The sequence below is a fragment of the Argiope bruennichi genome, chromosome 4 (assembly GCF_947563725.1).
Source record: "Argiope bruennichi chromosome 4, qqArgBrue1.1, whole genome shotgun sequence".
Taxonomy (NCBI): Eukaryota; Metazoa; Arthropoda; class Arachnida; order Araneae; family Araneidae; genus Argiope; species Argiope bruennichi.
The window spans coordinates 51,854,775-51,873,166 of NC_079154.1; the positions used below are offsets into that span (position 1 = coordinate 51,854,775).

An 18,392-nucleotide genomic window follows, 5' to 3' on the forward strand; every position below is an offset into this window, starting at 1 on the left:
ATTAGTTTCTGCCGAATGCCCTTTTTCTCTTATGTAATTATGTTTTTATATTGTTTGTTTATTTATAGGCTGTAAATAAAGAAAAGACGGAAGATGACAATGTAACAGCAACTTTGCGTTTGCTGAGATTAGTTGTGAAGCATGCCTCAGAGCTTAGAGATGTATTAGAAGATGGATTGGCTGAAACACCTACTGCTCCTTGGAGAGGTAAACTTTCATAAAATTCTTAGAATCTTCTTTAATTCATGTTAATTGGGCATAAAATTTATTAATAAAGCTTTTGGTTTTAAAACAAAACAAAATGAAATGGTTATAATGAAGGCTTTAAGGAAGTATGTTCAAAATATCATATTTTTTTTAATCATTATTATCTGTCATGCAGTTCAATGTAATTTGCAAAGAAGCATATTATTATCTGCAGTCATTAAGCTTAAGGCATAAATTGTGATAGGTGCCATTCATATTAGCCAAGCTTCTCAAAGTGTTGGGATTGAATCTGTTAACTATATCCAGTACAGTGTAAATGCTTTTGCAGAGTGTTATAATCAGTATTATCTGAGTACTATCACCAATATGAATAGTCAGTACTGCTTCATTACAACCGGAGATATTTTTAAGGGATATATCAAGGGAGTTTTTTATAAGTTAATGAATTCACCTTTTGAAGTTCTAAAGAATAAAATATTTCAAAATAGAATTCACATAAAGCTATTATGTATATACGTTATGAGTTAGATAAATAGGATAATCTAATTATTAACTTTTTTAGATTAGCATTTTGCATGTTATGTATAACTTTTCATTATAATTATTTCTCAATTGGTGTTATAAATGCTTTTGCCATTTTATTTATAAACAAACTTGAACTGAAATTATAAATTAATATTAAATGCATTAATAGTTTATCAGATAATTTCCTAGTGGCATGCTACAAATATTAACAAGTAGTGTAACAAATATTAATTTCCAGTTTCTTTATACAGTTTCCATTTTATTTTCTACTTATTTGATCTATTGAGTATTATATTTTTCTTATTATAAAAAGGAAGGGGAGTTCTACTGATCCCTTTATAATTTTCTCTTGTCTTACTTGCCATTTTGAATGATTTTAATCATTTTCACCATTCATTATTTTTGATGACCATTTTCACATTTTTTTTTTTAAATAGCAATAATTATAAATACCAAAGTTCTCAGATTAATTTTTAGGAATTATAGAGAATCAATAACTATTTTCAGCTTCATAAATACTAAAATGTAATGTAATTATTATAAAAATAGCAATTGTTAGAAAAGCAAACATTTTAATTTTAATTTTTAAGAATTGTAGAGAATCAATAACTATTTTCAGCTTCATAAATGCTAAAATATATTTTAAGCTTAAGCATGTGTAGGTATGCATCTCCTTTTAAATTTGAGAGTGAAGATTTAGAGAAATTTGTTAATTTTATGATATTGGTGTAGCTAAAAAAATTCAGAATGTCAAAATTCAGAAATATTTCTTTATTTCAGGAATAATACCTCAACTCTTTTCTCGTCTCAATCACCCAGAAATGTATGTGCGACAAAGCATTTCAGATCTCTTGTGTCGGGTTGCACAAGCTGCTCCTCATCTTATTGTTTTCCCAGCTGTTGTTGGCTCACTTACGTTAAAAGTGGGTCCTCAGTTTCGAGAAGAAGCATCAGGTATTTTTAATTGGCATTTATGATATAATTAAGTTGTATCATATTTTTCTTTTTTAGTGCTGTGGTGAGCAATAAATAAAATAAAAATCGTTACTGTATTTAAAAATGTAGACAGTTTTATTGTTGTTAATTTTAATATGATTATAATGATTCTTCTAGTTTTATTAGATATTTATTTGTAAGCGGAATATTCTCTTTGGGTTATTCTGTAACAATCTAGCAGGAACTTAAATAATAATTTTGATTTTGATTTTCAAAACCAGTGCAGTATTTCTGAATGACAGGCAGGATATGCAATTGTAAAAGTATATATAAACTGTGAGAAAGTATTTTAAACTTATATAATATCCAAATTTTTTTTTTTCCTTGCACAATGTTGAAATTAATGATTGGAATTTGAGTAATTGGAATTTAAATTTTAATGATTGGAAGTTAAATTTTAATTATCGATATTTAAATTTGAACAATTGGAATTTGAATTATTGAAAAATAGTTACTTTTAAAATATTAATAAATTAAAGTTAGATAATTTCATTTATATTTCAAGAAATATATATATTATTTTCAAGATTGTACTGAAGGTTCATATATTGAATTATTTCTACAGTGTCATATTTCTACAATTATGCAACATGAATGTTAATTTTTTTTTAAAAGTACTAACTACATTTTGTTAGTTCTTGCAGAAATTTCAGTTTCTGATTGAATTTTAAACTTAGCAATGTTATGATTGTAATATAATTTTGAATTGCATACTTTTAATGATCACCTTAAATAAAGACAACACTTTATAGCTTTTTAATATAGAGTAAAGTAATTATTAATAAATTTATTTTTTATGTAATTGTATTGCTACATATATAATATAAACCAGAAATAGCTATGGAAAGAATTTAGTTATTAAAATTAAAAAAATCTTTAATTTTTTTACAGGTTTGTTTGGTGCATATTTCTCCGATGCTGTAGAGGATGCTGCAGAATCTCAAGTTGAAAACAGTCAGGTATCAGCTGCAGACGAATTGCCACATCCAATAAGTTCATTGTCTGATGATGATTCTGAAGATGACAGGCAAAAGACTGCTATCATGCAAAATTGCTTTACTGCATTGGTTGAGACATTGGGCAGTCAAGATGAGAGAACAATATCTGAAGCTAAGAATTTGATTCATGAATTGCACAGAATAACTTTACTGTGGGATGAATTGTGGTTAGGTACTATGAACATGCACCAAAGTGAAGTAAATAGGTAAGCTTGCATACTTTAAATTTTTTTAAATATTTTTTTTATAAAATTAAAATGTTATCAATGAGTATGTTGCTTATTTATGTAATCATGTTACTCTAATAGACCAGTTTGAATATGATGTTTCATTGTTTCATGTCTTTTTATATGAAAATTCAGTAAAAGTTCTAGAGGGACAACAAGAGTTCGAATTTAAGGAATCATTAATAATAAAGAAAACTTCCATAATAATTTTGAATTATTTTGAATCGGAGCTTTTCCAAAAGTACTGTTTATCATTAGTGTAACAATGTGCATGCCTCAGTCTGAAATTTATAGATTTGTGCCTGTGTGTGTTTATCTCTTTAAAAAAAAATCTTTTATTTTTCAGGCGATTTTTGAATTTAGAAAAAGAAATATCCAAAGTCATGAGCAATCAGTTTTTAAGCAAAGAGGAGAAAAGAGAAATAATAAAAGAAAAACATAATGTTTACGTGAAACCAGTAAGTTACAAATTTTTGATTTTGAAAGTTTGGCTATTGGCTAAATTGCAGTTCATTTTGTACTACTTAGATAAGATTTGTAATTTTCAAATTTGTTTGATAGTTAATTTTTTTGTATTTAATATATACAAAGGAAGAATATTACTGTTATTTTTGTGAACTTAATATATTTCTGGCTTGCATTATATTTGTAAATATGCAATTTTCTATATTTTTATTTTCTTGCAGACACTTTATTTACTTGAACAGTTGCAAACTATAACAAGTCAACCTGCTGAAACACCACATGAACAGTGGTTTCAAAAAACATTTGAAAAGCCGATAGAAAATGCAATGAATAAATTAAAAAATCCTGAAGATCCCTCGAGGCCACAAGAAAGTTGGGCTGTTTTTAAACAAGTAATGCTTTGGATTAATGACATGAGTTTTATATTATAAATATTTGTTATAGTATTGTAGTTTTTAAGGTTTTTTTTATTCATCTTACTTTTTTCCTTTGTATAGCTTTACCAGTTGCTTCAACAGAAGGTACAACAGCAATCACGTTCTCATTTAAATATGGAGCAAATTAGTCCTATTTTAGCATCATTAAAATCAACTGTCATTCCTATGCCTGGAATCAATAAAGCATCTGGTGTTGTCACTGTACAGTCAGTGCACAGCACAGTGTCAATCCTGCCAACTAAAACCAAACCAAAGAAATTAGCTTTCATAGGATCAGATGGCCACAGGTAACTAATTCTTAAAGTAAAATATTTAAAATGGCTTTCTGAATTATGCCTGTTACAGTAAACTTGTGCAAAACTTTTGACAATGTCTGTGATATTGTAATGCCTTTTATAAAATTTGAATTTTAAGAAATAATATATTTTAATATAAACTGGTTCTGTTAGAAGTCTATAAAGAAAAAAATCATATCCACTTATACTTATTCATGATTTAAAGCTTTTGTATTATTTCAGAAGAAAGAAATGTTGACAATATGAATAGTATACATGATTTCTATGTTAAGTTGCAGTTTTGAATACTTATTTTGGTTTTGATATGCATGTCTCTGCATTTGTTATAAATCATTGAATCAATTGTATTTAATTCACAATTTAAAATGCAAAAGTTTCTGCTTATTAGATTTTCTGTAATTTCTTTGTTAGATTTTTCTTTTAAAAAATATGATTTTGTTTATCTTGCAAAGGCTTAGTTGGTTCCATTTTAAAATCGTTTTGAGCTTAATTTCTGCATCAAATTATTTAATCTTTTCATCATTTTTGTAGAAAGTTGCTTAATTAAGTTTGCTTTACAATAAAATTTTGGTTATATAATCTGAATTTTATAGATTTTTTTATCACTGTTATATTTGTCAATTTGTAGCCAATTTTTGATGTAGTAAAGAAAGGGAAAACATTTGTATAGTTAATTAATTCTGATGTGTAAGAAATGAATATTTTTTCCAGGTATACATATTTGTTCAAAGGCCTGGAGGATCTTCATTTAGATGAAAGAATTATGCAGTTCTTATCCATTGTAAATAATATGTTTGCAAAAAATAAAAGGTATGATATATTAACTTCATACATTCAGATATTCTGTGACATTAAGCATGGTTATCTGTTTCATTTTATAATAAATATATCATAAAAGTACTTGGAATTACTAATAAGTGTGTTGCGTTTTATTTCTAGACATGGGAAACAAGTATATTATGCTCGACATTATTCTGTGACACCCTTAGGGCCTCGATCAGGCCTTATCCAGTGGGTGGATGGAGCAACTCCTCTGTTTGGTCTTTATAAGAGATGGCAACAAAGAGAAGCTAGTGCAAGTGGTACTAAAGGACAGGTGAAATATCTATATCTCATTTTCTTTGGTTATAAAACAACAAAGGGAAGAAAAAATTGTTAATCTGTTTATTTACAGTTTTTTAGATTTCTTATTTCATCAAATCATATTGAATTGTGTGCTGCTTGTAAAATTGAAAGGGGCAGGGGACTTTTTTTAGTAAGATTTTTTAAATCTTGTAAACTTAGCATTTTCTGTGAAGCTCTTATGGCATACTAAAAATTCTTTTTTAATGTTCCATAATTTTTTTTAATTAAACTGCTCCTTGAATATAATCTGAAAAAGTTTAACAAAAATTTCAAATGCATAATTTTTGAAATATTAAAATATGTAATATGTTTGCATTAGTATTTACAGAAATAATAATTTGCATAATGTTTACTGAAGGTTTACATAAATATATAGGAATTTGTATTTTTGCTTGTCTGTCTGTTATAATATCAAGGTGTACATTATCTAGCTGGAAGTAAGTTTGTTTGTTGACAAATATCATTAACCTAATAATGCATACATTTAATTAATAGTCGATACTCTCTCTCTCTCTCTCTCTCTGTCTGTCTGAAGTAATGCAGTCCTATAGAAACGAATCCATAAAAATCCATTTGATTCTTCATGTCATTCAACATTTTATGTTTGCATTCACCATGCAAATGATATATTTTGTTACTTTTAATATGCTGCAATCTTAAAAGTAACCAAGCTGTGTAATTTTTAAAAATGTATTGATGAAACATTTTTTTGAACCATGAAGAATAATTTAATACTATAGAAACTTTCCTAAGAAATTTATTTAGTTTAGATTCCTTAATTTAACAGATTTTGAATCCATGTACTGTGAACTTAACAGATTGGATTTATCTAATGTAAGAATTGTTTGGATAAACTTTTTTTATTCTTCTAATTTGCAATTAGAATTTTTTGTTATTAGAATTTTGTTATTTAAACATTTTGCATTGATATTTACATCACAATTATCAACACAATATTCCATTTTGTATATTTTTCATCCAGTTATGCCAGTTTAAAACTTTCAATTTATACATTAGTTTTTAATGAAGTTAGTATGTTAAATTTAGAATATACTATACAGTGTTTTCTTTTAGTAATGAAGTTTTTTTAAAAATATATTCTTTTATAGAATTCAAATGGAAATGTTGCAACAATTCTCCGTCCATCTGAAATTTTCTATAATAAATTAACTCCACTTTTAAAAGAAAAGGTGAGCTTATGAATGATTCAACTAAATGATTTTTAAGTCTGTTTTTCTATTTGAAATACATTACTATTAATCATTACATGCACATTAAAATCATTTTGTTTTTTTAGAATATAAATTCTTTGGATAATCGCAAAGAATGGCCATTATCTGTCCTACTTGAAGTTCTAAAACAGTTAATGAATGAAACTGCTGATGATTTACTGGCAAAGTAATGTGAATTGTGATTTTTATCAAAATTTGCATTTATATTTTTACTGCATCATTTTTTTCTAAATTTAATATTTTATTTCTCACTATAGAGAACTCTGGTGTTCATGTAGCAGTGCTCAAGAATGGTGGAATGTTACCTTAACATATAATTATTCAACTGCTGTTATGTCCATAATTGGTTATATAATTGGTCTTGGAGATCGTCACTTAGATAATGTTCTTGTAGATTTATCTACTGGAGAGGTAATTAATACTACTTATCTACTAGTTAGGACATTTCAAAGATATGTGTCAATTGATGAATAAATGTATATATAAAATGAGATGTCATTTATCTGTTACAGTTACTCCTTTTAATTGGATGAACTATTTTTGATTTGTGTGTTGATAATGATAGAAATTATAGCAACTTCTATTATAACAATTCGTTATTCATCAAACTTTAAACTTTTATGTATAATGAGTTTTAATTTTGATATTAAAAAAAAAATGATTTTGTTAAAAGCGAATATAGTTTGTTTAATTGGTATAGTGTATTGCATACATCGTGTTTGAAATTTTAATAAACAGTTTTTTTCAATTATAACTCATGATAATGCTGTAGAAATGGGGGGGGGGGAAATGATAGATTTATAGTTTTACTGTTATCTTATATTAAGACTAAATTTCTTCTGTATTATATATTTTTATTTTAGGTCGTACACATTGATTACAATGTGTGTTTTGAAAAAGGAAAAAATCTACGAGTTCCAGAAAAAGTACCTTTTAGGATGACTCCAAATATTAAAACTGCTTTAGGCCTTACTGGAGTTGAAGTAAGAATTCTCTACTTGTCATACTTTTGTAATTACTTTGAATTTTAGAAGGTTCTTGGATAATTTCATATTTTATTATTTTTATTTACCCCCCTTTTTTTTTAATTTTTAATTTTTTTTTATTTAGGTAAACTAGAACATTATTTCAGAATAATTTAAGTACTTACATTAGTCTTTTTTGGTTTTGTTGTTCTTAAATAGAATAATTTAAAAATTCTGTGATTTTAATTAGGGTGTATTCAGAACTTCCTGTGAACATGTCCTGAAGGTTTTACGAAAGGGTAGAGAAACACTGTTGACTTTACTTGAGGCATTTGTATATGATCCCTTGGTGGATTGGACTCCTGGTAGTGAAGGCGGGTACACAGGAGCAGTTTATGGTGGAAGGCAAGCATGGGCTGCTGAAGCAAAGCAAACACGTCAAGGTATGGAATTGGATATTGCTTTGTCCATGTTTGCTATACGTGTAGCTGAGATGAAAGGAGAATGGCTAAAAAATAGGTGAGTAAACATTATATATGATTTTTTTTTAAATCATTTTTTTTCATACTTTTTATGTAATTATAGAAAACAAATTAATCTATAAATGTTTGACTTTTTAAATTTTGTTTAAAAATCATTTTTATTTATTTATTTATTTTGTAAATTAAAGTATTAAAATATATAAATAATGGAAATATTAGTTCTTTTTTAAAATTGCCTCTTAGACATGGATAAGCTTCTCTTTTTAAAAAGAATTGTTAATTTCAACTTAATTTTTTCATTTATAGTTTGTTTTTTATGTAATGAGACTCATGCCGTACTGTTATACATGAAAAGGATATTAAAAATTTTGTTCTAGAAAAATAAAAAGTCATTGGAAAAAAATTGTAGGATTTAAATTTTTTATACTTTTTATGCACTTGCATATTGGGATTTATTTATTGCATGTTTTAATAAATAATAAGACAATTATATAAGTGAATATTGCTCTCATTTTAGAGAACTGAGGTTTAATTTTTTGTGAAATAAAATTTGTTTTTCAATATTATTATTATTTATAGTTCCATCCATTTGATTATTCTCCACCAAGACAATCTTTATTTTCTTGTGTATATTATAGTTTTAGTAAAAAACAAATTTTATTTCATTTTTCTGAAAATATAGTTAGTGACAAAATTACTTTGTCATAATTAATTACCTGAATCTGAATGTTTGGAGGGGGGGATTTATAGTCCAAATACTAAAATGATCATACATTAATTTCTTTTTCATTTTTAATTCAAATAAGTTATCATAATAAAATGATGCAGCTGTATATTTTCGTAGGGATGATCTGTTATCAGCGTTCCCAAAGCTTGAAAATCTACTTCAAGAATGGAAGACAGCCCAAAGTGGACTACAAATTGCAGAAACAGAACTTCAGGAGGCATGTCAAGAGAAAGCACTGTTAGAAGAAGCCCTTGCAAATCCTAATCATAATTTATATTCTGTACCTGCTAGGTAAATTAATAAAATCAATATTTTTTAGGCCTTCATTTATACTTTATATTTAAAAAAAATTTTAAATCTTTTTGTGCAATTTTTTTTCTAAAACTCTTATCAGTTTATTATAATTTAAATTGTGACATTAAAAGCGTTCTTGTAAAAAATCAGAAATATAAATTCTGTACATGCGTCAAAGGAGTGACATTACAGTTGCATAAATGATTCCAAGGTAGAAATCCAAAGTTCTTGTATCAGAAATAATGCAGAATTTTAAATTAAAAAAGAAATGATAACAAATACATATTCAACTGTACATTCAACTTTATTTTCAGAATTGATACTTATTTAAATTGCTGGTAGAGAAAAGATTTTATATTTGGTAATAATTAGTCATTCTCATTTTAAATTAAAAATCTTTATATTAGTCACTTGAAATGTGCATCACTACATCTAAAATAAAATTGTAAATTTAGCATTCTTTATAATATATAACTAATTTTTTTAAGCATGTTCTATTTATAGAGTTGAAACAAAGCTTATAAGAATAGAAGCTCTTAAAATAGTGCTTCTCCATTTGATTTTTTTTTCTGCCTCTCATCTGAAATCAACATTGGATTTTATTCTTTTCCTTTAAATAATTAATAAAAATCTATTTGATACTTTAAGCTTCTAAATAATTTTTTCTTTCATTATTATAGATATGATGAGACAACCATTGTGAAAACCACTGTGAATGCTACAAAAGAAGCTGTGGTTGAGAAACTGGGTGAATGTAAAAAGTGGCATGCATTGCATTGTGTATGTATATTGAAACTTCTCTAGAGCCTTATTAATATTTACAGATATTTAAAAGATTTCCTTTTTTTTTTTGTATGTATATGATAATGTGCTGTTTGAAAGTATATCATGTACTTTGATCAAATGATTTTGAAGTGTTGATCAAATATTTTACTTTATATTGTATTATTAGTAGATTGAACACGTAGTTATTTTTATTTCAAAGTAATTTCCTAAGTAATTTACTTTTAACTAAAAAAATTTCTTTATTTTTTTATGTACAACAATGGTGCAATGTAGTAGTGCTGCCTTAATTAATATACTTAAGTATAGCTTAAGTATATTAGCAAGTGAGGCAGGACCATATTAAGCTCTTTAGGGACCCTTAAGCATTAAAAAGATTACCCACCCACTCCTTTTTTTTCCAAGTCCTAAACCAAATTTTTTTATTGATTTTAATTTAATCTATATAAGTTACTATATGGATTAGAAATGTATTTACTATAGATTTAAGTAATCTATTTTTATAAACTGGAAAGCTCACTGTCTAGAAAATTCGTTTTTATATATTGCATATAAAATATTGTACAATTGAACTTTTTAAAAAATTATAAAGTAACATAAAGAAAAAATAATTAAAGTAAAAATTAATTAAATAGGTATATTCTTAGAATAATACTTAAAAATTTAAGTTATAATTGATTTTAATTTGAATTTATGGTTCTTGTAAATTCAGTGTAAGTAAATAAAAAATTAAATAAATCGGACTGCACTCTTTAAATTTGAGTCTTCAAGGCTATCCCCTAAAGCTGCAAGCTACGGAGGCCCTAAGCAGTGGTTAATCTTGCCTGTGTTTTTTTAAATCAGGCTCTGCGATGAAGTTTTAATGTTTGATTTGTATTTTATTGCATACTATGTATTAAAAATTAATGGTATGTGAAATAGAACAATATCTTTGTTTTAATTATCAAGAAATTTAAATTCATTCGCTCATTTTTATTTTTTACATGCTCTTTTTCAGTACTGAAATTTTTTTATTAAATGTCTTGCTAAATTGTTATGTACTTTATAGGAGGCTTTATCTAATGTGTCTGGATCAGAGCTAAATAAAAAATATGGAGATGTTTCAAATGATCAAAATTATGATACATTGTCTGTAGCCCCTGTAGTAGAATTCTTGCAGTCTGCTGGTCAAGGTCAATTAGTTCAACAAGTAAGCATTATATATCAACTGTGTTTCTTATTTAATTATTGAAAGAAAAAATTCAAAAATCATGTTTATATATATATATATATATATATATATATATATATATATATATAATATATATTAAAGGAAATAAAGAATGCACTAAGTAGCCAAAAGAAATTAGAGGTGGCTTATTTGAGAGTAAATTAATCCAGCAGTGATGCAATAATACAGAGTTGCTTAAATTAGAAACTCTGAGCTTCGGGCGATATGATTATCAAGTAAGTGAATAGCTAATGGAATAAGACAAAATATTTAATTGAATTTAAATGAGAGATTATTGTCTTCCCACAAAGAGCTGGTGCCAGTAACTCTGTAATAATGATTCTTTCATTGTTTTTTGTCCAACAGTATCTTGGGTGTATAGAAAATGGCAGTTGAAAAAACTTCAATCAGCAAGGACTATTCTGGTTGAAAAAGACTTCTAAATATAAGAGGTGGAACATGTAGCATACATAATCTACAGCAATAGAAAGACAATTGTAAACAAAATCATTGCAAAGCATATCCCAAAGTATAACAAAAAGATTTTGCAAAGGATGTTTAGCAGCAGTAGACTATCAAGAATTTTTTGGTATCACAGAAAATAAGAAAAGTCACTTGTTATGGGCTCAGGAATGACAGAATTTCTCACCTGGGGACTTAGTACATTTTTTCAATTCCTGAATCGGATATAAAAATAGTGTTTCGTTCCTTTGTGTCTTCATAAATTCATCTCATTCTTATAATAATCTTTTATTTTCTGAAAAGTCATATATCTATCTGTGCATTTTCAATAAATATGAAATCTGTAAACCACAGATTTGTTCTTTTATTGTGAGTTGTGCTAGTTTCCTAATATGAAAAACTCTTTAATTGTAATCAATTTCCTTCTGTTTATTATTTTGCTATAAATATTTAAAAACTAAAGAGTTTTCTTAAAATAAAGTGGTTTGAAAAAGTAGATTAAAAATTATAGTTTTCACTTTTATATGCTAGTTTTATCGTGCTTAAAATGAATTGCAGGTTAGTTAATGATATTTGATACTTCACAGTTAAAAAATATTCAAAGCTAACTTACTTTTATTTGAATGAGATGTTCTATATAATATCTCTATTCTTTTATGTATTTTTTCTCTTCTTACTATATAAAATGTATTATGTATATTCAATAAAAATGTGCTTAAATATTTTGATATACTCATTTTATTGTAAGCAAATTAAATTGTCAGATTCTAACTCATTTAATGCTGCAACATAGTTTGACTCTTTGTAAGCATTAGTATATTTTATCTTGTTTTGTGTAAGTGACTCGCCTTTTTTTTTTTTTTTTTTTCTGAATAGTGTGAGCATGCTGAGAGTGAACTTGCTAATACTCTACAACAGCGTCGTCTTACTATGAGAAATTGCATTGATCTTCTTACTACATATGCTACTGTAATCTTACAGGTAAAAAATTAAATTTTATTGATAAGACATAGAATTATCTAAATTCTTCATTTAGTATTTAGTTAACTTGAATACATTTGCAGTTTGGGCCTAGTTACAAGGAGCAGAACAGATGTTTCAAATGGCAGCAATGGTTAGAGAGCCTTCTTGCTGATTTTTCATCTTTGAAGTGAGTGTTATTGATCTCTTAACTAAATTTTTAACATGCACACTTGTATATAAATGTGTACTTGTTATCTCTATTTTTTATATCATTCAAAACATTTTGTTACATGGCAAATGTTTTTTCATGGTAAATATTTTTTTTTGTGATTCTTATCAACATTTGGTAATTTTCTTATAACACACAGGATGGTTTTGTTTAAACTGAAGGTACTCGGAGACCTCTGTAGCTTAAACTATCAGCTGCAAAGCCACCAAATTTTGTATGGGGTCTATTGACGGCATGGGGAAAAGGAATCTGCCAGGGGGGATTTAGTTCCAGAAGTTTCCAATAGGGGAAAATGTGGCACTTTACACTTTAAGACATTTAAAATTTTGCATAAAACAAAGGGAAAAATTGCAAAATCTCGATTACACAATTGTCACCAGCGCCAGTATTTTGAGTTATAAAAAAGAAGCGGTGCATTGAAAATCATTTCAAGTATCAGTTGATTTGCAAAATGCGTCTCGCTTTAGCGTAGCATGCATTACTTGTGAAGCTCTTTTATCTTCTTAGAATTCTAGAATTTTGGCATCTGAACAACCCCATGCATTTCAAGAAAGTGACTGTTTGGTATGGTTTTACAGCAGATTTTAACATCGGACCATACTTTTTTTGGGACTATTACCCAAGCAGGACTGCAGACCTGTTCCGTAAATGCTCAAAGATATCATGATATGCTGAGTAGTTTTATTATTCCACAACTTCAGCAAAGGCAATGCTTGGATAAAATTGTCTTGATGGAGCACCACCACATATTGGTACATCCGTACAGCAACTGTTGTGCCATCACTTTACAGAGGAAAGAATCATTAGTTGCTGTTTTCGTGTTGCATGGCCTTCTCACTCCCCCGATCTAACCCCATGTGACTATTTTCTGTATGGTTATTTAAAATCGAAGGTTTATCTTAAGTAGTTAAGAATAAAAGGAAAGTCGAATAGATTCTCCTCTCTTTTTTTTTTATTTGTAATTATTTACAGAAGTTATTATTTTGAATAAAGCACATTTGTGGAAAAATTAATTCTTTGTTATTCATTTATCAGTTTGCTGTAGCTTTTTAAATTTTTATCGTGCAGTTAAACTTAAAATTTAGATCAAATGTGCCACATTCCCCCATCAGCAACTTTTCAAACTAAATTTTTCCCCCGTGGATTCCTTTTTCTTATGTTGTCAATAATCCCTGTACAAAATTTGGTGGCTTTGTGGCCGATAGTTCGAGCTACAAAGGTCATTTAGTACCGTCATTTAAAAAAAAAAAAAAAAAAAACCGTGTAAATTTTGCTTTTTTTTTTTTTGTTTGTTTGTTTCTCATTTGCTTTATAAATTTTAGCTTTATTAACTATGTAAATTTTTAATGTTTTAAGTTGTATTAATTTTTATAACTTTAAAATATTTTTATGTTGGTACTTTTTGTGTGGTTGATAATTTGGTAATAAGTAAAATTGTAATTGTGCTGTAATTTATTGAGATTATCATTGCAAAATTGAGATATTAACAAAAGTTCTTTTGTTTTTTATCAAAAGAAAAGAGTATAGAAAAGAAGATAGTTTAAATATTCTCTTATGCATTTATAAATATTGCCTCAGTAGAGATAAAGACATTTTGCTACAAAAAAAAAAAAAAAAAAAAAAAGAAAGAAAGAAAGAATACAGCCTGTTGAAAGCTAGCTTGCTTTCCCCTCCCTCTATTTCTTTACTTAAGGCAGCTGTCATTAAATGTTCTATTATTTTCTTAATTTTGTTTTATATTCTATTATTATTACTATTATTATTATTTTCAAGTCCTTTATCAAATGCTGAATGCTTTAAAATCCATTTTCTTTCTTTTAGTTTATGAACCTTATGTATAGAAAACTAATATTTTTATAATTTAAGTTCATTATCACGATATTCTACCAAGATATCCTTTTTTTATAATTTATTCCTTTCTCCTTTGCTTTCTAAGGTGCATTGAAATAATTGCAGACTTCCGAAACCAGTATGGGCGAGATAGTACTGATGCCATTCAATCTGCTATTTCTTTGAATGTTGAGTTCCAGTCCTTATTAAATGATGCAAACAAAAAAGTTTTAACTGTGAGTCAATTTATTGTGTATTAAAAATAAAACTGAATTTCAATTGATATTTAACATTAATTAATACATTTTCTGCATTTAAATTAGTGTTACCCTTTCAGTGATCATATTCGATATGTTTTGAAAAGTGGCTGTGTATTCAGTAGTTAAAGGACATAGAATTATATATAAATTTTGCATGCAATCTTTTTATATTGTTGCAGGAGATTTTTTTATATTAATCCCTTTAAATTTTAAACTCAAACAAAAAAAAAGTTGTCAGTAGCTTATTTACGTTTATAGGAGTATGTAGATTAAATTTTGTGAAGATTGTACTTAGTGTTTTGATTTTGATTGTCTTCTGTCAGCTGGAACATTGCAGCACTAGAACTCTGATAAATGTGACTAAGCGAGCATTGCCGTGAAGAGCAAAAATGAGTAAAATATCCAGCATTTAAATAAAAAGCCTACTCTACATCTTTGTAGCAGATTTAATATGACCTAAGATGCACCACAATTAGGCATCTCAGATTTGCTATTGGTGGGCAATGTTTGAAGCATTTTTGGTGCCTTGGAAAGATTTAGTTGATCTCACCGTGTCATTTCAGTACAATTAATTTACAGTAGAAATTGTACAGCTGTATTGGAAATAAAAAAAATAAGCTATAATATATATAATTAAAAATATATACACTATAATATAAAACCAAATGTTATTGTAACTCAAAATAATGAACAGAAAACTCCAAGCAGCTCTAAGGAAAGATGGTTGGTGAATCGAAGTGAGCAGTGGACTGTAGTTTTGCTTGTTCTTCTTTATTTACACTATATACACTCCTTTTGCAGTGAGTAGTTCATGTAATACATGGCTGATTGCAGTATTGCATTGCGGTTGGCTTTGTTAAGCCTTACAAACTGAAGTTGTTTACAGCTTCTGCGGGGGCTGGGGAGCCGAAGCGGGTCAATGTTCTAATGAACCCCTGAAAGACTCGACCGGAAGGGCGGGTAAAGGGGTTGCCGTAATTTTAAGATTGCCAAGTTTGGCGCTAAGCAACATTCGCGTGAACAATGGTCAAAGCTATTAATAAAAATAAATAAATAAAAAAACTCAAAACTTTAGTCCCAGAGTGAAGGTCTGTCATTTCTAAAAATTCTAACTCTCCCAAACAATATTCCTTGAATTGAGTGCATTTTCTATGAAAAAGGGAGAAGAACAGGAAACCGAGATGTAAGTGTTCTTTTTCCATATTAGTGTCCCGTTGAGTAACACGATCAGCACCGTGTCCCAGCTTATGGAACACCTAATTTTATCCAACATTTATATGTATGCTCTTTCTATAAATTTTTTTAAAAAAATTAACTTAACATACAGCCAACATAATAGCATTGAAATTGTTTTTCCAACAATTATTTTTACTAGAAAAAAATTAAGAAAATTTCTTAAAAAAAATAACCTTATACATAATGTGTTATAGCTAAAAATTAAGGATCTGCTTGATTTAAATTGTCATTTATTTATAGTTGAATTTAATGGTTTAGAAGTGAGCAAAGTTATGTGTTCCGCATAGTGGAATGCTATGAAACAAAGGGTTAATAATCAGGTTTTCTTCATTTTTACATGCCAGGTTAATTCTTTTGTCTAGCATTGTTTTCATGAATTTGATTTGAATGTTCCCTTAAATTTAACTTTGGTAATAAATTGTAATGCTGTGCACAGATTTTTTAAAAGCAGTAATATAAATAAATATTTTTATGTGATTATAATATAATAATAAATATTTTATGTTAAATATTTTTAATTGTAATAATAAATATTTTTATATAAAATCAAAAGAATGTTTTGACGAATTCAAAAATAATAATTTAAAAAAAGAAAGATTAGTTATTCTATTTTTGTTTAAATAAACAATTTTTTATTGGCAAATATTTTTTGTTATCATATTTTTCCCACATTTTTTTAGTTTATGGAAAGAATACGGATGGAGAGGGTAGAAGATAAGAATGCGTTAGCAACATTTGCAGAAGAGACAAAATGTGCTGTTTTGCATTATCTGACAGGTGTGTGAAGGCCGTTTTTTCAGTTCTTGCTGTGTCTGTATGTATTCACAATTTCTATAAATTATTATTCTAATTTCAGAATCTGGTGAATCATGTCATCTTGCTTTCCTTTGTGTGTTGGGAGAAGCATTATGCACCATTAGAAAGCAGTTGTTCATGATGGAAAATGCAGCAGGAGGTTAGTTCTTTTGTTTTCAAATGAATCATGGAAAAAAAAGATTTTATTATTTTTAATTTTAATGATGTAGTAAAAAATGGATGATGTAATGAAAATATTGGTTTATTGAGATCCAGACTTAAATGCACAATGAAAGCAAAATACTCTTTTGTTTAACTTTTTGAGGGTTAATGAAGCATCCTCTGTCCTATCTTTTTTAGTATTTTTAAAAAATAAACTCCACCCACAAAAATCGTCTAAACAGATATTTAAATGTTTGTTCTCTTTTGAAAAAAAAAAAAAAAATATTCAGCAGAATTCTTTTATTTATTTGTAGTAAAAGAAAGTGTCTTAATATATAAATATTTGCAGCAAACAAAATCTTTAAGATTTAATGAATATATGAACTTATTCATTCATCAAAAGTGCAATTTCTTTATTAATTATTGAAAATGAAAAAGGTGCTTTAAAATTGTCCCTCTACTCCTTAAATTTTTTTTGGCCAGTAGGGGATAGCAAATGAATTTGTGAATCAATTGCTTTTTATTTTTATTGAATGTTATTAATTTATCCATGAAACCTTTTAAATATATTTTCTGCAAATTGCATTAACTAATTTTTTTTAAATGATGACATATTCAATGTATATATATATATATATATATATATATATATATATATATATATATTAAGTGACCAAATTATTGTGACCACTTGACACTTATATACAGATTGACCATAACTTCGCATTGTTGCCACTAGAATCTTAGATAGCTACAAAAAGGGAATGCAGGCAAAAAGTGCTAATTGTACTGTGTTGCTTGCAAAAAAAATGTACAAAAAATATATGATTTAACTGAGCTTGAATGTGGGATGTTTGTAAGTGCTTGAAATGCCAAAAACAGTATCTGCAAAATGACTGCACTTATGAAGTGCTCAGAAGCAGCAATTATTAATGTTTACAGAGAGTGGACTTCCAAGCAGAAAGCTGGGCTTGTTGTTGTCACAGGCTTCTGAATGTTTGATGTGAAATGAAACTTGGCAAAGCTGTCCTGTTCAACAGAAGAGTTACAGTACATCAAATTGCAAAGAATCTTAATCAAGGAGCTACTGCAAACACATTACACTATATAGGCTTAATTGGCCTGCACAGTCACCATATCTCTATCCAGAATCGGTGGGATGAGATTGAATGGATATTAGGCAGCTGGATCCAGTACTATCAAATCTTAAGAACTGGATAGTACACTTCATCGGATATGATCTCAAATTCTTCATATCACTTGCCAACATTTCAGAGATTCTATGTAAGAAGAATTCATGCAATTTTAAGTGCAAAAAGTAGTCTATTATTGTATTGGATGTGGTCATAATAGTTTGCCACTCAGTGCATATTGTGTGCCTTACCCCTCCCCTCCCCTCATCCTCACCTAAGAGTAAAATTATTCCCTTGTGGCTGATTTTACTACAACATATAGCATTTATTGTTCCCATTTATAAGTTACCTTA

The 18,392-nt window shown here is 27.7% G+C and overlaps 1 protein-coding gene across 2 annotated transcripts in view; it reads left to right on the forward strand.

Moving 5' to 3' along the window:
• LOC129966951 (serine/threonine-protein kinase SMG1-like) overlaps positions 1 to 18,392 on the forward strand; it is an 81,211-nt gene that overhangs the window by 43,845 nt on the left and 18,974 nt on the right. For both annotated transcript variants that reach the window (XM_056081570.1, XM_056081571.1), the window contains 21 exons: positions 69 to 207; positions 1,513 to 1,686; positions 2,620 to 2,932; positions 3,300 to 3,411; positions 3,640 to 3,810; positions 3,916 to 4,142; positions 4,863 to 4,961; positions 5,091 to 5,247; positions 6,386 to 6,466; positions 6,574 to 6,674; positions 6,766 to 6,919; positions 7,372 to 7,491; positions 7,724 to 7,992; positions 8,800 to 8,973; positions 9,657 to 9,756; positions 10,808 to 10,948; positions 12,308 to 12,412; positions 12,496 to 12,581; positions 14,560 to 14,689; positions 16,630 to 16,726; positions 16,806 to 16,904. In XM_056081570.1, the coding sequence (XP_055937545.1) occupies positions 69 to 207; positions 1,513 to 1,686; positions 2,620 to 2,932; positions 3,300 to 3,411; positions 3,640 to 3,810; positions 3,916 to 4,142; positions 4,863 to 4,961; positions 5,091 to 5,247; positions 6,386 to 6,466; positions 6,574 to 6,674; positions 6,766 to 6,919; positions 7,372 to 7,491; positions 7,724 to 7,992; positions 8,800 to 8,973; positions 9,657 to 9,756; positions 10,808 to 10,948; positions 12,308 to 12,412; positions 12,496 to 12,581; positions 14,560 to 14,689; positions 16,630 to 16,726; positions 16,806 to 16,904 (3,049 nt within the window). The remainder of the gene's footprint in view (positions 1 to 68; positions 208 to 1,512; positions 1,687 to 2,619; positions 2,933 to 3,299; positions 3,412 to 3,639; positions 3,811 to 3,915; positions 4,143 to 4,862; positions 4,962 to 5,090; positions 5,248 to 6,385; positions 6,467 to 6,573; positions 6,675 to 6,765; positions 6,920 to 7,371; positions 7,492 to 7,723; positions 7,993 to 8,799; positions 8,974 to 9,656; positions 9,757 to 10,807; positions 10,949 to 12,307; positions 12,413 to 12,495; positions 12,582 to 14,559; positions 14,690 to 16,629; positions 16,727 to 16,805; positions 16,905 to 18,392) is intronic.